Raw genomic sequence first — 19471 nt, forward strand, 5'->3', positions numbered from 1 at the left:
AGAAGGAAGCCGGGTGCGGTGGCTCACGCCTGCAATCCCAGTACTTTGGGAAGCTGAGGTGGGGGAATCACTTGAGGTCAGGAGTTCGAGACCAGCCTGGCCAATGGCGAAACCCCATCTCTACTAAAAATACAAAAATTAGCTGGAGGTGGCGGCAGGCGCCTGTAATCCCAGCTACTCGGGAGGTTGCCACTGAAGAATTGCTTGAACCCAGGAGGCAGAGGTTGCAGTGAGCCGAGATTGCACCACTGCACTCTAGCCTGGGCGACACAGTGAGACTCTGCCTCAAAAAAAAAAGAAAAAAAAAGAAAAAAGAATGGAAGGATTTACTATTAATAACAGCTAGAAAAGCACCATTTCTGAATTTTTGTCATTGTTGGTGCTGTCAGCAACCCAAACGCCAGTGAGGTGAACCCCTGAGTGAGGCATGGACCTCCCGATTCAATGCCGAGGAGGCAACTGGCAGGAAGTTGCAAAATCTGACTTGGGGTAAGAAGGTGGTTAAACACTGCCGAGCCAGGGAAAGGGAATTTTCATCCTGCACGTACCAAGCCAGGTGTGCAGGCAGGGGTTGCTTTCCAGATGGCGAGAAGGTAAGGCGGAGGGCCAGGACAGCGGGAGGGAGCCCAGCCAGCCCCGACATTTGGGACTCACCCAGCCTCCAAGTGTGACAAGTTTCAGGGTCACCCCTCCTGAGCTCTTCCCATGAGCCCAGGTCTTAGGGGCTGAAGTGTGTCTCCACACCCCCAAATTCATATGCTGGAGTCCTAACCCCCAGTACCCCAGAACATGATTGTATTTGGACCCAGTGTCTTTTTTTTTTTCTGAGAAGAGCCTCACTCTGTCACCCAGGCTGGAGTTCAGGGGTGCAATCTTGGCTCACTGCAGCCTCTGCCTCCCAGGTTCAAGTGATTCTCCTGCCTCAGGCTCCTGAGTAGCTGGGATTACAGGCTCCCGCCACCATGTCCGGCTAATTTTTGTATTTTTAGTAGAGATGGGGTTTCACTATGTTGGCCAGGTTGGTCTCGAACTCTTGACCTCAAGAGATCCACACACCTCAGCCTCCCAAAGTGCTAGGATTACAGGCCTGAGCCACCACACTCGCCCTTGGTCCCAAGGTCTTAAAGAAGTAAGTTAAATGGAGGGGATGAGGATGGGACCAAATCCAACACAACTAGTGCCTTTAAAAGAATAGCACATTGGCCGGGTGCGGTGGCTCACGCCTGTAATCCCAGCACTTTGGGAGGCTGAAGTAGGTGGATCACGAGGTCAGGAGATCAATACCACCCTGGCTAACACACGGTGAAATCCCGTCTCTACTAAAAATACAAAAAATTAGCCGGGTGCCGTGGCGGGCGCCTGTAGTCCCAGCTACTTGAGAGGCTGAGGCAGGAGAATGGCGTGAACCCGGGAGGCAGAGCTTGCAGTGAGCCGAGATGCGCCACTGCACTCCAGCCTGGGCAACAGAGCGAGACTCTGTCTCAAAAAAAAAGTACACTTTGGCTGGGCGTGGTGGTTCACACCTGTAATCCCAGCACTTTGGAAGGCCGAGGTGGGCAGATCACGAGGTCAAGAGATCAAGACCATTCTGGCTATAAAAACATTAGCTGGGTGTGGTGGCAGGCGCCTGTAGTCCCAGCTACTCGGGAGGCTGAGGCAGGAGAATCACTTGAACCTGGGAGGCGGAGGCTGCAGGGAGCCGAGATCGTGCCATTGCACTCCAGCCTGGGCGACAGAGCAAGACTCTGTCTCAAAAAAGAAAAAAAAAAGGAAAAGTACATTTCTTCTTGAGAAGAGAAAACACAGGCACACAGAGAAATGACCCTGTGAGGACTCGGAGAAGGCAGCCGGCCACCAGCCAAGGAGAGAGGTCTCGGAGAAACCAGCCCTGCTGACACCTTGACCTCGACTCAGACCTCCAGTTGGGAGAGAACAGATTTCTGCTGTGTAGCTGCCCGGTCTGTGGTATTTGTTACGGCAGTCTTGGGAAACTGAGGCCCCAGGCCTGGCTGAGGCTGCACACATATCAGCTCGTTGAATCCTCAGCTCACTGTGCCCTACTTTTCCCAGGGAAAGAACGGAGGCTCAGAGAGGCAGTTACTGCTCGAGGCCACTCAGCTAGTGGATGGCAGAGCGGGGCCTGAACCCAGGACCAGCGGACTCCAGCCAGACCTGGAGACCTTCCAAGAAAGGAAACTGCATTCCTCACTCCCAGGCAGCAGACAGAGGGGGAGGGACCACGGTCAGACAGGAAGGAGCCTTGACCTCTGCATCCCAGGCCAGCACGGAGGACCCAGCACAGCCAGTGCCCCAGCTGCCTCCTGCCACCCCCAGCTGCTCCAGGAATGCAGGATGTGAAGGGGTCCCTGGGACCGCTGGTGTCCGCCCAGCTTGGCCTCCTTCCCCCCAGCCCCCACTTCCTGGCAGCCCCTGGAGTGAGCAATTCCAGGCTCCACAAATTCCAAGCCCAGCCTCCAAGACGGAGGAAGCAGAGAACTTTCTCACAGTCCGTGGGGTGGAAGGAAGGCCTGAAACCAGCCTCGTCAGCTCCCGCCCCGGGGAGAAGGGGCCACTCGGCAGGACACCTTCCTGGCACAGGACACCGCTTCATTCCTTGGCCCAGCAGCTCTCTTGGGCCTCCCTCCGGTCCACTGCACCCTAGACCCAAGAACTCCCCCATGGCCTCCCCACCAAGTGCTCACTGTGCGTGCCAGGCTCACGGCCAAGTGCCCCACCCAGACCAGCTCTTCCCAATCATCTCTCGAGCTCAAGCTTATCATCATCCCCACTGCACACATGGGGGACTGAGGTGGCCCTTCCCAACCTTGTTCTGTGCCCACCCCCTTCCCTATCTGGCCCAGGTCACCCACCCTGCCAGGCCAGGTCAGCTGTTAGCCTTGGAAACCTGGAGAGATGGCGCCAGGCCAGGGGCTGGGGAGGCGGGAGGCCCTGGGCCAGGCAGCCAGAGCCTTGAGTGCCTCCACCCAGTCCCAGCCCACAGTTCCCGGGTCCTGGGAACAGGAGGCCCTTTGTGGGCAGCTGGGCCCAGGTGGCAGGGGCTGGCCTGACTGAAGACCTGGTTCCTCCTGCTTGGCAGATTCCAGACAGGGCAGAGGTGGCTCTGGAGAGGCGGGCAGGAGGGGTGGGGTGAGCTGAGTCCCGCAGTAGCAGCCCAGAGGCCACTGGCGCCCACTCTGTCCCCTGCAAACTTCCACCTCTGCACCATGTGGCACTGCGCCCAAGGGTGGAGCAGGGGCAGGCACTTCCCTCAGGCCAGATCACCAGGAAGCAGTTCAGTGTCCAGGACTGGGTTATTCCTTCCCCAGGAGCAGAAAGACCCCCAGGGACCCCTCTCTCCTTGGAAGACCATCCTCAGCTCTTCTGATCAAATTCCTTAGAGGCTTTCAAGGCTCTTCCAGACCTGACCCCAGAAGCCCCCCTCCAGCCCCATTTCAGGTCACCCCTCCCCGCTTCAGGGCCTCGCGCAGTTCCTCCTCCCAGCCTACCCCTACCATCTGTGGGTCTCCCTTCATGCTGGCTGCCTACCTCTGCCTGGAACACTCCTCCCCTCTCCTCTATGCAGGATGTGAGGGGACCTGGCACTGCTGCATCTCCTCCTTCAGGTCTGGGACTTCTCCTTCAGGTCTCAGCTGAAGCTGAACCATAACCTCCTCAAGGGAACCTGCCCTGATCAACCCCTCCCTCAACACACACACACACACCCTCACAGCTCCCAGGGTGGCTCCACCCAGTATCCAGCACAGCCGTAAGCCATTGCCCCGGCATCCTCATCTGTCTATCATCTGTCTCCCCTACCAGACTGCCAATCGTAGGAGGGCATGGAATATTTCTTGCTCCCTTGTTGCACCTCCAGTGCTTAAATCCAGGCCTCCTCAGAGTAGATACTAAAAACATTTGTTGAATAAATGAGTGAGCTGGAAGAGTCACCCCATAAGTTTACAGATGAGAGCAATGAGGCCTTGAGGGAGGCAGTGAAGTTTCCAAATCACCCTGCAGGTTGGTGGTAAAATAGTAATAATAATAATAATAATAATAATAATAACAACAACAACAACAACAAAAATCTTTATCAAGCATGAGGTAGACTCTGTGAATCCTCATAAACCCCCTAAGACACACAAGGCATTATCCCCACTTTACAGAGGCTCCAAGAGGTAAATCAGTTCCCTAAGGTCACATAGCTGGAAAATGGGAGAATCAGGATTGTGACTTTGTGACTCAGGGTCCAAGGGCTCAACAACCACATGACTCTGTGAATAATTTCCTACCTTTTTCCTGAGCAGCACAAAACTGTTTTGATCAAGGAAGATTAAGGGTGGTATTACATGGTTTCTTATAACCGCAGAAGGGAAATTAGAACAGCTGGTAGAGCAGGGTTGCCACACCATACACAGCCACTAGGTGTCACCATTCAGCAATAACCCAGGTCCTGCCTCTCCCTCCCACCGCCCCTGCACCCACAGGCCGCTCACCATTGTTGCAGTGCCGGATGCAGTCCTGCAGCACAGCCTGCCACTTGTCCTGCTCGGCTTCCGTCATCATGCAGAAGTAGTAGTGACGCGCATAAGGATGCCAGAGGATGAGCGGGAACTGTGTGGGGCACTTGAGGATGGGGGCACTGCCCGACTTTGCCGTGGTCCCTGTGGAAACAGTGCCCACTGAGCAGCTGCCCTCTGTGGTTGCCCTCCACCAGAGGATGGCAGAGAACTGATCCCTTGGCATCAGCTCTGAGGTCAGGCTCAGGCCCAGAGAAGGCTGGCCTGTCCCAGGGTGACCAGCAAGCCAGGGGGATGGGAGCAGCCTTCTTTCTGGCTGTGTCCTCCTCAGCCCAAAACCTGAGTCCAGCGTCTGTGTAGACTCATTTCTTAGAGTGGGTAATAAGGCACATCCACTCCAGTCTTGGGTTAGGTTTTAAACTGTGTAAAGCAAAAACAACACAAGATCAGAGCTCTCAGGTTCAAGAGTCAAACACTACCTTATTGGGTTTCCCTTCAAATTTCGGCTGTGGAGGCCAAAGTGTGGCTTAAGTGTCCACATGGGGAGGGAGGCATGTGGGGAGGAACAAAATACAGCAAAAGGAATTTTTCCCTCCTTCAATTTCATTCTCAAGGATATGTAAGATCCAGCGAGATAACTGGTCCTGGGTTTGACCCTGCCGCTGTTGTTAATGATATGACAATAACAGTTCTTCTTTCTGTCCTGGCTCTGGGTTGGCCTGTACTAGGCACATAGCCCCTTCAGGGTCCACACAACACCCTGAGGGCAGTCCTCTTAGTGCCTGTGCTTTGTAGATGCTGAAGAGGCTGAGATTCGGAGGGAGGAATGACTCGCCCGAGCAGACACAGTGAAACAAAGCCAGAGTCACACTGGAATCCAGGAATGCTGCTCACCCAAGCCCTCCATCACCACAGAATGGAGGCATGACTCTACTCTCAAGTCCCTGGGGCACAACCTGCCCCCAGGCGGGCATGTCCCCTGCCCTCTAGTTCCCAGGGATCATCAGAGAGGCCAATGTTGTTTCCGTAAGGCTTCTAGGGAATTTCAGCCAAAGTGAAGCAAAAGCAGGATGCCAAAAAGAGTAACTCCTGACTAACACAGTGCTGACCCACAGGTTTATGAGGGAAGGTCACTGAACATCTCCCAGGAGGTTCTCAAGGATTTAGGGAGAGGGGAAAGGCAGAGAGCGAGGTCCCCATCCACAGCTCTAAGCCTAGCTGGTCTCTCTGCAAACGTGGGGCTGAAAACAATGGGCTCAGGGCCACCCCTACCCTGGTCAGCTCCAGAGGCCTGTGCAGGGCATCGTGGCCTGGGGTGGGTGCTCCTTTACCTGGTAAGGAGTTGCCAATGAGCTCCAGGTATTGGTCCACAGAAGTGAGGATTTTGTAGCCTGCACTGTTGATGACAGCTCGTGGTGGGACCTGCCGCTCATAGGCCTGAGGGAGGCAAGAGAGATGGTCCCTGAGGGTTAAGGGTGTGGCGAAGCCCAAATCCCACCTGGCTTCAAGGCCCTACTCAGTGTGGCCCAAAGTGGGGAGGAGAGGGGAAGGAAGAAGAGGAGGCAAGAGAGGAACAGAGGGGAGAATGTCACTGTCATGGTGACTGGAGCAGTGTGGCATCCATAGCAACCTAGACCCTGGCTCTGGGCTCAATTCCTGGCTTCACTGGGTAGTGTCTGTGTGATGCTGAGGATAAAGTTCCTTAAATGCCTAAGCTTCAGCTTCTTCATCTATAAGACCAGGGAATCAAGAATATTCAGGATGGGGAAAACATTTTAAAATAAAAACAAAACCAGGGTAATAACCATTCCTGCCTCACAGAGCCATGTGAGGATCGAGTGAGATAATCTGCAGTGCCTGGTACACCACAAGGACTCAGCAAGCTTGGTCGAGGTGGTGGTTCTTACTGTTGCTACTGCTGCTATTACCTCTGTTCCCAGCAGCTCCACTAGTTGAGCATTTCTTACATATCAGGCCCTGTGCTAAGGGTATTGCATGCTTCATTTCACAGAATTTTCCCAATCCAAAAGGTGGATCACCCACAACACAACTTCATACAGCTGGGAAGTAGCAGACCTAGGACATGAACGAGGGCTATCTGTCTCCGGAGCCTGGGGTATTTGACCATTACCCTGAACTACCCCCACCAACTTCCTAGGTTCTGAGCACCACACAAGTGTCCTCTAGAGGAGAATTAGGTCTAGAAACTTATACCAGTAGCAGTGGGGAAAGCAGTTCTGATGGAATAGCTCATACAGCAGGGCTACCATGCTACTCCCTGCCACTAGGTGTCACTATACAACACAGTTTCTGAAAGTAGCTCAGAAACTGTAGGGTGCTGATTTGCAAAACATGGTCTCTGATATTCACCACCACCCTAGAATTTATTAGAAATGCAAATCTTTACAGGCCGGGCACGGTGGCTCACGCCTGTAATCCCAGCACTTTGGGAGGCTGAGGAGGGCAGATCATGAGGTCAGGAGATCAAGACCATCCTGGCCAACATGGTAAAACCCAGTCTCTACTAAAAATACAAAAATTAGCTGCGCATGGTGGTGCACACCTGTAGTCCCAGCTACTCGGGAGGCTGAGGCAGGAGAATCACTTGAACCAGGGAGGTGGAGGTTGCAGGGAGCCAAGATGACGCCACTGCGCTCCAGCCTGGTGACAGAGCTAGACTTCATCTCAAAAAAAAAAAAAAAAAAGAAATGCAAATCTTAGCTCCACCCCAGACCTGATCCAAACTCTGGAGGAAAGCCCAGCAATGCATCTTTCAGCAAGCCCTTCAGGTGATTCGGACGTGCTACCAGTTGAGAACCACTACTCTGGGGCACGAGGTTGTTCTTGACTTTATGTTGCTGTCACATTGATCTTCCCTGAAATACAGGGCACAGGCCTGTCCTTCTGGCTGCTCTGGAGAAATGAACAATTGAAGAAATCAGGTCTGTGGCTCAACCAGGTAGGGCTTCCCCAAGGGCTCGGGGAAAAGATAAGGCACAATGCTCCCATAGGATGTCCTTCTCGGACACCTACCCACCATAGGGCAGGGGCAAGCCGGGGCAAGGAATGGCCAGATTGTGCCTCTAACAGCTCACTGTGCCTATGAGGATGGGAGGGGTCGGAGGAGAGGCAGGAAGCCCAGTGAGGAAGGAGGTGGCAGGAGGAACGCCCTGGAGCCAGAGGGACTGTAGAGAGATTAGGAGGGATGGGGAGGAGTGAGTGACAGTTGGTTATAAGGGACAGAAGGAGTCAGCGATATTCCCGAGATGAAGAATGAGCTGCCATCTGGAAAGGGCACCCAGGGCAGCCCACGGTTTGGGGGAGGGGAGGGGCCGAGGTTGTGCTCTGGCCCTGGTGACTGCGTGCAGGCTGTGCCGGTGGCATCTGGGGCCTAAGTTTCCGAGTGGGGGAGGGGCACACATGGCGAAAGCGTGGAGCTCAGTGCGGCGCCCGGGCCAGGCCTCACCACTTTGTTGTCGTAGAGCACCAGCCCATAATTGTGGGGCACGAGGCTGAAGCGATTCCTCCACTTCTTGCTGTCCTCCTGGTACTGGAAGAGGTTCCCCGAGAAGATGATGCGCTCGTCCAATGGCACCTGTGGGCACGAGGGGGCGGGGAGTGAGGCCCAGGTCCAGGGAGGTGGTGCTCCCCATGAAGCTGACCGCCCAGCAGAGTTTGTGTGCGCACCCCCTGCCTAGCACATCCTCCATTTTGGATCTCCCCGAGTCCTCCCAAGGCCTCTGAGGCCGGGCTGCATCTCTTCCATTCTGCAGATGAGGAGGCTCAGAGCCATGGAAGGGCTCACCCAGGGTCCAGGCAGGGTGATGATGCCAGGACTTGAACCCAGGACAGGCACTGATGCAGGGCCCGGTCACAGCCAGGCCCTCCCTCTCCATCCCAGCCTTGGGCAGTCACAGCTACCTTGGAAGGGTCTGGGGAGATGGCTGCTCTCCACCCACCTACAGCTGCGGCACTGGCGCCCCACGGTCACTCCAGGGACAGGGGACACACCTACAGGCCAGGACTGCGAGGGCCCCAGTACCTAGGCAAGTCTCTCCCTGGTTCTAGGCTTCTGTTTCCCCTCAGGGCAATGACAACTTGAACAAGGTGGCTCCAGAGAGCCTCTCAGCTCTGATGGCTGATGAGACGCCTCCCTAAATCTGGGTGGGGATGGAGGAGGCCTCTGTCTGGGGGTGTTTGATGTCTGACCTACGTCCTGGCAGGTTGGTGACCTACGTGGGCTACAGAAACGCCCAGACTTTCCTACAAAGCCCTAGCTCTGGCTGACTCACAGCGTGTCTCGTCAGTTTGAGCATCGGTTTCCTCATCTGTAAAATGGGAACAGTAAGAGTTGGCACCTGACAGGCAGGTGCATAATACACAGGACCACCATGACCACTACTGGTAGGATTCAGCGTCTCTGACGGCCTCCCATCCTCAGGGACTGACTTATCTGGGGATGGGGAAGAAGGGAGATCTTTAAACCAGGGTTGGGGGCCCAAGCGGAAGCTATGGCCAGGTGCAAGGTGTCCTGAGCAGACAAGCTCCAGGAAGCTTCTGGAAGGAGATAGGCCACAATGGGAGAGGGTTCATCTTGGATGGGAGGGAACCCGGGGGAGTACAGTGTTCCTCTGCAAATTCTATTTGTTCTACAATAAATAAGGTGCATTTTGCAAAAAGAAACATTTCTCAGATGCAGTTATGGGGAAAGGGTGATTGCCATCGTGCCTGCACCTTCCTGACTTCCTGGCTCTGCCCTGGCACATCCCTGCAGTCCAGTCTCCTCTTGACCCTCTGCCCCCTTCACCGTGTCCCCCTGTCCGCAGCTCCCTCCCTGCCACTCTTCAAGGGGAAACACAAAACGCTCGTGGAAAAGGAGAGCCCATTGTGCTCACACAATAGGACCTACAGGCTTCTTCCTACCGGGGATAAAAATATTTACAGGAAAAGAAAATGGTTCCCCTACCACTCCCTCCACCCCCACACAAAGTGGGCTTTGCCCAAGTCGCAGAGCTGCCCTCAGCGGTCTATATCCAGTGGTCTATATATAAACCGCCCACACCAAGCTCAAATCCCTGTCTTTTCTAGAAAGAGCAGACAGAGCTCTCATAACACCCTAGCAAAAGGTCTCTGGTTTTCGTCTCACCCCTGCTTAGGGCAGGAGCCCCAGGACACAGGGACGGGCACTCAGGGACAGGGCCAGTCCCAGCAGGAGGCTGTGCAGAAGCAGGCTTATGGCCCAGGCAGGCTCAACAACCCCCACCACCCAGTCCACCCCCACATCCTGGGGAGCTCGCAATGGGTGGCTGGCTGTGGGTTTGCGTTTTATTTTTAAGACTTTCAAATGGCAGAGTCGTGTTCGATGGGAAGGCCTGCAGGAAGCGAAAGAGAACTCGACAGCCCAGGCAAAATATTCTAGACTCTGCAAAGCTCTCCAGTGCCTCGGTCAGAGAGAGCACAGACCCCAAGGTCAGACAACCAGGACTCCTGTCTCGGCACCACCACCCACTGCCAGAGCCTGGACAAGCAGCTTCGCATCTCTGAGCCTCAATGTCCACATCTGTGATGCGGGCATCATCATAGCCCCTCCCTCAGAGTGGGGCCAGCAGACTGAGCAAACAGTACAGGCACCAGACAACTGCTGTTTTAGCCAGGCACTGTGGCTCACACGCCTGTAATCCTACCACTCTGGGAGGCCGAGGCAGGTGGATCACCTAAGGTCAGGAGTTCCAGACCAGCCTGGCCAACTTGGTGAAACCCTGTCTCTACTAAAAATATAAAAAATTAGCCGGGTGTGGTGGTGGATGCCTGTAATCCCAGCTAGTGGGGAGGCTGAGGTATGAGAATCGCTTGAACCCGGGAGGTGGAGGTTGAAGTGAGCCAAGATTGTGCTACTGTACTCCAGCCCAGGCACCAGAGTGAGACTCCGTCTCAAAAAAGTAAAAAACAAAAAGACAACTGCTGTTTTATTATTCTTATTTCTATTGTATTATTATTTTATCATTATTATCACTTTATTTTATTTGTATTCTATTATTGTTTCTAATAAAAACCACTGTTGTTTTGATCACCACTGGTGATTAATATTATTATTTCTAGTATTATGATGTTATCGTAACTCTGCATTGTGATGATCGGTTTCCTGAGTGGCAAAATGAGACCAAAAATACTGCTTTTCAGGGATTGTGGGTGAGTGGTTTCATTTCACTCTCCTTGCTCACATGTTGCTATTTTTCTACAATAAATGTGCGCTCCTGCCTCCCCAGACTTAAATGAGGCCTCACGCAGAGGAAATGCTTCACACCCTCAGCCAGAGCCCACTTGTCTTGGATTACAGGGACTTGGGCTGCCCATGACATTTCTTTCCAGACAGGAGAGCCATTCTGGCCCCACTCACCTGGGCTGCGTCCAAGGCCTCCTTTTCTTTCCTTTACCTACCACACAGATACGCACCTGCCAGACACCCCGGCCAGGCCACAGCCGGGCCCCTCTGCCGCTCTGCTGCCACAGGGTCAAGTGGTTACCAAGACACCGGGGAAGAGGCAACCTTTTCTGGGTCCAAAAGCAAAGGTGATGCTCTGAGCAGCTCCGACACATGGTCCTGACCTCCCTCCACCGGGTGGGCTGCAGTCACGGCAGAAAGGGCCCTGGGCTGGCCCTGCCTCTGCCATCCTGAATGAGCCACTTAAAGGCTCAGCCTTGGCCAGGTGCGGCAGCTCAGGCCTGTAATCCCAGCACTTTGGGATGCCAAGGTGGGAGGATCTCTTGAGTCCCGCCCCCAGCCCCATGTCCGAGTCAATCACAGGTTCCTCTTCCCAGAAGGCTTTGCCAGCATCCTCTGGCCCATACTGACCCTCAGGCTGGAGCCAGGAAGCTTCTAATCCCTCACTCAACAAATATTTCCTTAGCAAACAGCATCCTACTATCTCTATCATAGCAGATCATGATGAGGCCAGTGACAGCGCCTTCCCTGCTTCAGGCACAACCACCCTGTGAAGGAGACGTTCTCATCCCATTTGACAGATGAGTAAACTGAGGCTCTTAGTGGAAGAGCTTGCCTTGAATTGGAGACTATCAAGACTCTAGAGCCCCAGCTCTGATGGTGGAGGAGGTGAGCTGGGAGGAGTCACCCACAGTGACTGAAGGGGTCTCAACAACACGACCTGGGTTACCTACCTATTGAGAAGTGGGAAGGAGGCTAGGCATGGTGGCTCACGCCTGTAATCCCAGCACTTTTGGGGAGCTGAGGCTGGAGGATCACTAGAGCCCAGGAGTTTGAGACCTGCCTGGGCAACACAGCAAAACCCCATCTCTACAAAAAATGCAAAAATTAGCCTAGAGTGATGGTGTGCACCTATAGTCCCAGGAACTGGAGAGGCTGAGGTGGAAGGATCACTTGAGCCAGGAAGGTTGAGGCTGCAGTGAGCCATGACTGAGCCACTGCACTCCAGCCTGGGCAACAGCAAGACCCAATCTCAAAAAAAAAAAAAAAATTAATAAGCTGGACATGGTGGCTCACACCTGCCTGTAATCCCAGCATTTTGGGAGGCTGAGGCGGTCAGATGACTTGAGGTCAGGAGTTTGAGACCAGCCTGGCCAACATGGTGAAACCTCGTCTCTGCTAAAAATACAAAAATTTAGCCGGGTGTGGTGGTGCATGCCTGTAGTCCCAGCTACTCGGGAGGCTGAGGCAGCAGAATGCCTTGAACCTGAGAGGCGGAGGTTGCAGTGAACTGAGATCGCGCCACGGCACTCCAGCCTGAGTGACAAAGCGAGACTGTCTCAAAAAAGAAAAAATAATAATTAATTTTAAAAAAAAAGAAGCTGGGGGGACTCTTAGAGGCCATCAGAGTAACAATGGGAAACTGAGGCCCAGAAAAGTAAAGTCACTCCCTTGAAGCCACATGGCAAGAAGGAGCAGAACCCACCCAAGTCCTCCCAGCACATCTCACCTTGCGCCAGAGCAGCTGGGCCTGCGGCAGCCCCGTGCCCTCGATCTCATGGCGCATGCTGTTGAAGAGAGCCACGCCATACTGGTCTTCATAGAACTGGAGGAACTCCGTCAGGATCTTCCCGGTTTTTTCTGGAAGAGAAGGACAAACAGGAGCGTGAGGTCCTCAGCGATGCTGAGGCATCGCGATCCTTCCCCTAGGCAGGAGTGGCTGCAAAGCCCCAAGTTCCCGCATGTGGAATTGTTTGCACAGGCTCCTCGCGCTCATCTGTGCTGCATTTCTGGCCAGAGCCCCGCGTTTCCTGTGAAAACCAACTGCCTTGGAAAGGGTAAACCTCCAGATGGAAAAGCGGGCAATGGCCACAGACAGAGAATCAAACAAATGCAAATAGAACCAAGACTCCATTTCCTCTATTCCCCGCTGGTGGGGACATGCACAAACAGGCCGTGTCACTCAGAGCTGGGGGTGCTGGGAATGGGGACAGCCATTTCAGAGGGTGGGTGTCCTGTTCTTGGATGCTCCCACCTCTAAGAATCTACCCCATAGAACAATGCGCAGGAGGACACAAAAGCGAATATGCACTGAGGCCATAGCGGGAGCAGCTGAATGTAATCTCTAGGGATATGTGGGTTCACCCAGGACAGTAAAAAGTAAAAAGATGGAGGGGGGCAGGCATGGTGGCTCCCAGCACTTTTCAAGGCCAAAGCGGGTGGATCACCGGAGGTCAGGAGTTGAAGACCAGCCTGGCCAACATGGCGAAACCTGGTCTCTACTAAAAATACAAAAATCAGCCGGCCATGGTGGCAGGCACCTATAAGCCCAGCTACTCAGGAGGCTGAGGCAGGAGAATCGCTTGAACCTGGAAGTTTGGTGGAAGGTGGAGGTTTCAGTGAGTCGAGATTGCGCCATTGCACTCCAGCCTAGGCGACAGAGCGAGACTCCATAAAAAATAAATAAATAAATAAAAATAAAACAAAATTAAATTAAATGAAATTAATTTTTTTTAAAAAAGATGGAGGGACCTATCTGGATAGGTGCCAACAAAAGGAAAGGGCTCATACTCCATTAAGGAAAGAAAGCAAGTGACAGAGTCACCTGTTGACTATCATCTCATTAAAAAAAAAAACTTTCTGGCCAGGTGCAGTGGCTCATACCTATAATCCCAGCACTTTGGGAAACTAAGGCAGGTGGCTCGCTTGAACCCAGGAGTTTGAGACCAGCCTGAGCAACAGCAAGACCCCATCTCTACAAAAAATACAAAAGTTTGGTCAGGCGCGGTGGTTCATACCTGTGATCCCAGCACTTTGGGAGGACAAGGTGGACAGATCACCTGAGGTCAGGAGTTCGAGACCAGCCTGGCCAACATGGCAAAACCCCGTCTCTACTAAAAACAGAAAAATTAGCCAGGCATGGTGGCGGGCGCCTGTAATCCCAGCTACTCAGGAGGCTGAGGCAGGAGAATCACTTGAACCTGGGAGGCAGAGGTTGCAGTGAATCAAGACCGTACCACTGCACCCCATCCTGGGCGACAGAGCAAGACTCTATCTTAAAAAAAAAAAAAAAATTAGTCAGGTGTGGTGGCGTGTACCTGTAGTCCCAGCTATTCAGGAGGCTGAGGTGGGAAGGTCACTTAAGCCCAGGGAGGTCGAGGCTGAGTGAGCTATGATCACGCCACTGCACTCCAGCCTGGACGACAGAGCAAGACCCTGTCTCAACACACACATAACAAAACCAAAACGCCTCCTATTCGTGCATATAGATTACTTAGGCTTGGGTGCGTGGAAGAGGTCTGGAAGGCAGCATGCCAGGCTGGGAAGGCAGGACCTCTGGTGTGGGAGTGGGGAGTGCAGAGTGAACGTCATTTTCTGTTTATTCCCTTTTATAGCATTCGAATTATTTTACAATCATGATTCCTTTCATAATAAAAAAATAAACAGTCTAAAATTAACGCCTCTACCAAGTGAACAACCTTTCTGCTTTCACTGGCCATTTGCGCGCGTCTTCTGCGTGGTTTCTGAATACAGGTGAGTGCTATGGCCTTGAGGGCAGGCCCAGGCCACATCAGGCTCAGCACCTGTGCTCCTGGGCGTCCCCATGTTCAGATGAAGGAGGAGGCCCAGAGAGCGTCTCAGACCCATGAGGGGAGAGGCTCCCTTGTCCTAAGAAGCTGCAGCTCGCGCCCCGACTGGGATTTGTGCTGGCCCGCTGTGTGGCTCCCCTCTCTGGGCCTCAGCTTCCCCCCATGCACTGAGAGGCTGGATTTAATGATGGACAAGCCCTGCCATCTCTGACAGTCTTGGATTCCAGGTTTTAAAGCCCTGGTCCTTTCTCAAAAGAGGAGCTGGCAGGACCCTGCCCCTTCCGTGGCCAGTCTCCAGGTACCGAGGGCACCTGGTTAGGATAACATTTCATTCCATCCTCTCTGTAGCTCTGTGAGGGAGAAACTGTTATCCCCACTTTACAGAGGAGGTAACTGAGGCCCTGGGAGGTTAAGTCACTGGCATAAGGTCACACAGCCAGTGGGTGGTGGAGCTGGGATGCAGTCCTGGGTCCCCGCCAGGAGGTGGTGGCCTGGGAGGAGGGCTGAGAGGGCATGCCACACGCCGTGCCTCACAGCTCATACCCAGGGTCCCAGGCACGTGACCTTCCTGCGTGTCTGCCCACATCCTGGGCCCTGCCTCGGTGATGGGGGTGGGGAGACAGCCCCCACCCCCTCTCCACAGACCCTGTCCCTCCCTGTGCTCCCGTTTCCTGGAATGAGGTCATGTCCGTCCAGATTCCAGTTTGGGGGTAGGAAGGGGAGAACGAATGAGGAATTTGCTTTGAATGCCTATTTTTTAAAAACCATAAACAACCAGAACTCTCTTGGAGACCATGGGAATCGTTTTGAAAAACGATGAGGCAGAGAGGGGGCCGGTGGAAGAGAGTCACACATTGGGGTTAACAGGAAAACAGGATGGAAGCTGACGATAACATCGGTGCCATGGTTGTCATCGGCACGGCCACCGTGCTATGGCAGGTTTTACATTTGTGAACCCAGAGAACCTCCGTGAGAACCCCAGGGAGCCACTGCTGTTGTTTTCCTATTTCAGGGATGAAGAGTTAAGCCACACACCCCATGGGCATTCTATCAATGTGGCCGGCAGGATGGGCAGGCTTGGGCCTGCAGGTCTCAGGGGTCGTCCTTTGGCCATGGCTCCAGGGCCCCCAGCCAGCCCCAGTGCACCCAGCCCGCAGACAGATCCCAAAGGGCTGGAGTCTGCCACCGTGGCCCTCAGGGAGCCAGACCCTGGAGGGAGCTGCCATTGCTGTGAGGACTCGAACCCAGGTCTGCCGGACCGCAGCCTATGCTCAGCTGCCCGGACAGCACAGTCCAGATATGGAGTCCAGGCAAGGAGGAGCTGGGTTCAGAAAGGCCCCTGGGCTGGGCTGGGGAGGACAAAAGAGGGCAAGACTGAGCCAGGAGAAGGCCCAGCATGTCCCATCGAGGGACAATTGAGGCCCAAGTTGGGCAGGGCTATGGACCGGAGAGGAAGCTGCAGGAAGCTCTGAGGAAGGGAGACATGGGAGTGTGGGGACCCGCTGCCTGTCAGGCTGGGAGCTGAAGGTCAAGGCTGAAGGTCAGGTCTCTGGGCCAGTGCAGTGCTGCCCACAGGCCCAGGCCTCAGGCTGAGGGGACCCAGGCAAGGGTCAGGGATCCAGGATGCAGTTCCCTCTAGGTTTGCCACGTTGGCCCCAGGTGGAGCCAGAATCGCTCACTACCCAGGCTTGCTCTCAGAACTCAGGCGCCAAACAGGTCAGGTAGGGAGGCCGGGAACTCTGCTGGGGGGGTCTGGTCTCCTTTTGCTCACCACTGGATCCTGGGCACCGGGCCTGGCACAAGCAGATGTCGTCGAGGGTAAGAAGAGTGGGGGGGTTGGTCCAGCAGCCAAATAGTTACTAAGTCCAAACAAGGGAAGGCCGTGGGGCAGTCATCGGAGGGATACTGCGGGAGCACCACGCTGGAGGTAGGGGGACGGCATTAGCAAGGGGTTATGGACCTTAAGGATGGCGCCCAGGCAGCACCGGGAAGCCGGCCCCGCTCAGAAGAAGGGTGGCAACCAAGGGAGAGCTGGAAAGGGAGGACCATGGGAAACAGGGCCACGGATAGCTTCTTGGCAGGAGTAGCCCCGAGCACATTCTTGAGAGATGTCCTCAGCCAGCATGGAAGGAACCGCCACGTGCTTTGTACAGAGGAAGTAACCCAGAGACGTAGAAGATGAGGACTCGGGTGCCAGGGGCTCCAGGTGTGGAGGCCAGAGGGACCCAAAAGGCCAGCAGCACTTGGAGGGGACCAGCCTGGACAAAAGGCTTGCAGGGGCCTTCCTGGCTGGACCCTGCTGGAAGAGGACCCAGGCGGGCACCACAGCCCTGGCGGGGGCTCAACCAGAGGACCCAGCCTGGCCACGGCCTCACCTGCTGAGCTCTGGGACTGCAGCTCAGGCAGGCCCCACCCAGTACCCCACTTTTCCTTCTTGCTCCCTGCAGTGGCTCTCCCCCGGCATTGTCGCTTCAGGATTTTACAACCCAAATTCCCATGCCACATACCGGCCTGGGTGTCTGTGAGGGTCCTGAGCCCGGGTACCCCTCTTTTCTCCATACTTGTCCACAGCAGCACTCCCCATTTCCTGCCACAGCCTCTGGAGATACCACACGCTACGGATTTGGGGCAGATGTTGGACAGGGTCTCCAACACTCAGACTTACCACCCTGTTACGGGAATGTGAGCCAGAGAGGGTGAGCAGCTCAGCTGAGGTCACACAGCCAGACGGAGGCAATCAGGTTCGAGCCATAGCCAGCTGCATGCCACCCTCCTGGTCCTGGCTCTGGCCACTGTCTACAAGGCCCCACGGGCCCCCTACCTCCCCTTAGAGGGCACAGAAGAAACAGGCTGTGCCCCCATCTGCAGAGGCAGGGCTGGCCCGCAGGTCCTGGGTCCAGGAACTGTTAGGCTCCAGCTGGTGGTAGGATCACTCGCTTCTGTGAGCTACAGAGAGGCTGGGGTGGGGCGGTCTGAAGCTGTGTGCCAGCTTCGTCACCTTCCACGTTTTCTCATCCATTCTGCCTCCCTGCACTGACTCAGCCCCAGGTGCTGCTGGGTGAGAAGGCAGAGGATGGAGTGGGCCAGGACTCACGGAGCCTGCCCTGCGGCCCCAGGTGCCCGGCCTCCTGGTGAGGAGCTTGAAGTCAGGGCCAGAGTCCCCGCCCTGCCATATGCCAGCCCTGCAAGCGCCCAGATCTCAGAGCCTCACATTCTTCATTTGTAAATGGGCCTCTCCAAAGCCGTTCCCGAGCTCTGAGGTCTGCAGGACCGGATAGCGTTGAGGTGCTCAGCTCCAGGCCTCCATAAACGTCACTGCTAATCACCACAGTGCTCAGCTGAGAACAGCAGTCATAAGAGACTGTTTGAAATGTTTATTAGCAGTATAACGTTTATAGTTTGAAATAATCCAGTAGAGATTTGTTTTCTGAAGAACCAGGACAAGAATCACAAAATAATGATGATGATGATGGGAGGGCTTCCACAAACAAAGATCACAGACACGGGGGAGCTGAGGGGGACAGCAGGGCCCTGTGTGATGGGGGGTCCCGCCTGGCTGTGGCTGGGATCCCCTGGCGTAACCCTCAGCCTCTGCTGGCGCCTGGAGCCATTGGTTGCCCCCTTTTCGCCTTCTGCCAGCAGGAGGTAAGCCCACGCCCATCAGACACAGCGCCCACCTGTTCTTTGCCCCAACACACACCATTCTTCAAATGGCCCAGAGGTGAGTACAGGGAACTACACCCCCACTTTACAGCTGTATGAACCGAGGGAACACTTTACAGCTGTATGAACTACAGGGAACTACAACCCCCACTTTACAGCTATATGAACCGAGGCTTGGAACAATTAAACGGCTCAGGAAAGGCCACCTTGTCAGTCCACAAAACCTGTTGAGGCCCCTCGCAGAGGCTGTCACAAAAGGCGCCTGCCTGTAGAGGTCCTGGTTCCCTTCTTAGCCCAAGAGGCCAGCGTGTGAATTCTGGGAGTGGAATTGAGTCCTGGTCTGTGCCCAGGGACCTCAGGGAGCCACTCCCATCCCAGGCCTCTGTCTCCACGTGGTGTCTCCATGGGTACTGGGCTGCATCTACCTCTGAAGAGGCCACTCTTAGGGATGCAGGTCTAGGGCAAAACTCACAACACACACTTGTGGGTTTGTTGTGGAGCTGAGAGTCAAGCCTTTCAGCAAGTTGGTTGAATAAGGGGGTGCTCTGGATCTTAGAGGGGCTCTGCTCCCTATATGACTGGAACCCTGTCTCCCAGGGCTGCACGCTATCGGGCTATTGAGGGTGACTGAGAAGGACCCCCTCACAAGCCAGTCCTCCTAACTCTGCCCCTGGATCCCCAGAGTTTGCCAGGGATAGGTGCCTAGCCACCGACAACTTACTGCATGGCCCACAGCCTGTTTAATCCCAACAGGTATTAGCATCCCATATGACAGAGAAGAAAAGTGAGACTCGGGCTAAACACAGCGGCTGTCACCCGGGAAGCACTCAGTGTCATATGGCTATTTAGAAACACAGTCGTGCAGCCGGGCGTGGTGATGCGCGCCTGTAATCCCAGCTACTCAGGAGGCTGAGGCAGGAGAATCACTTGAATCTGAGAGGCAGAGGTTGCAGTGAGCTGAGATCGCGCCACTGTACTCCAGCCTGGGCGACAGAACGAGACTCCGTCTCAAAGAAAAAAAAAAAAAGAAATGCAGTTGTGTGGCTGGGCGTGGTGGCTCACGCCTATAATCCCAGCACTTTGGGAGGCCGAGGCAGGTGGATCACTTGAGGTCAGGAGTTCGAGACCAGCCTGGCCAACATGGTGAAACCGCACCTCTACTAAAAATACAAAAATTAGCCAGGCGTGGTGGCGGATACCTGTAATCCAAGCTACTCAGCACACTGAGGCAGGATAATTGCTTGAACCCGGGAGGCAGG

At 54.6% G+C, this 19471-nt stretch overlaps 1 protein-coding gene across 1 annotated transcript in view; it reads right to left on the reverse strand.

Moving 5' to 3' along the window:
• The window catches only part of NIBAN2 (niban apoptosis regulator 2), a 62898-nt gene that overhangs the window by 13588 nt on the left and 29839 nt on the right, over nt 1-19471 (reverse strand). Inside the window, exons 2-5 of the mRNA XM_011711432.3 lie at nt 12470-12600; nt 7984-8112; nt 5849-5954; nt 4494-4661 (exon numbers count right to left, since the gene is read on the reverse strand). Coding sequence (XP_011709734.2) covers nt 4494-4661; nt 5849-5954; nt 7984-8112; nt 12470-12600 — 534 coding nt within the window. The remainder of the gene's footprint in view (nt 1-4493; nt 4662-5848; nt 5955-7983; nt 8113-12469; nt 12601-19471) is intronic.

This window comes from Macaca nemestrina, chromosome 14 (genome assembly GCF_043159975.1).
Source record: "Macaca nemestrina isolate mMacNem1 chromosome 14, mMacNem.hap1, whole genome shotgun sequence".
Classification (NCBI taxonomy): Eukaryota; Metazoa; Chordata; class Mammalia; order Primates; family Cercopithecidae; genus Macaca; species Macaca nemestrina.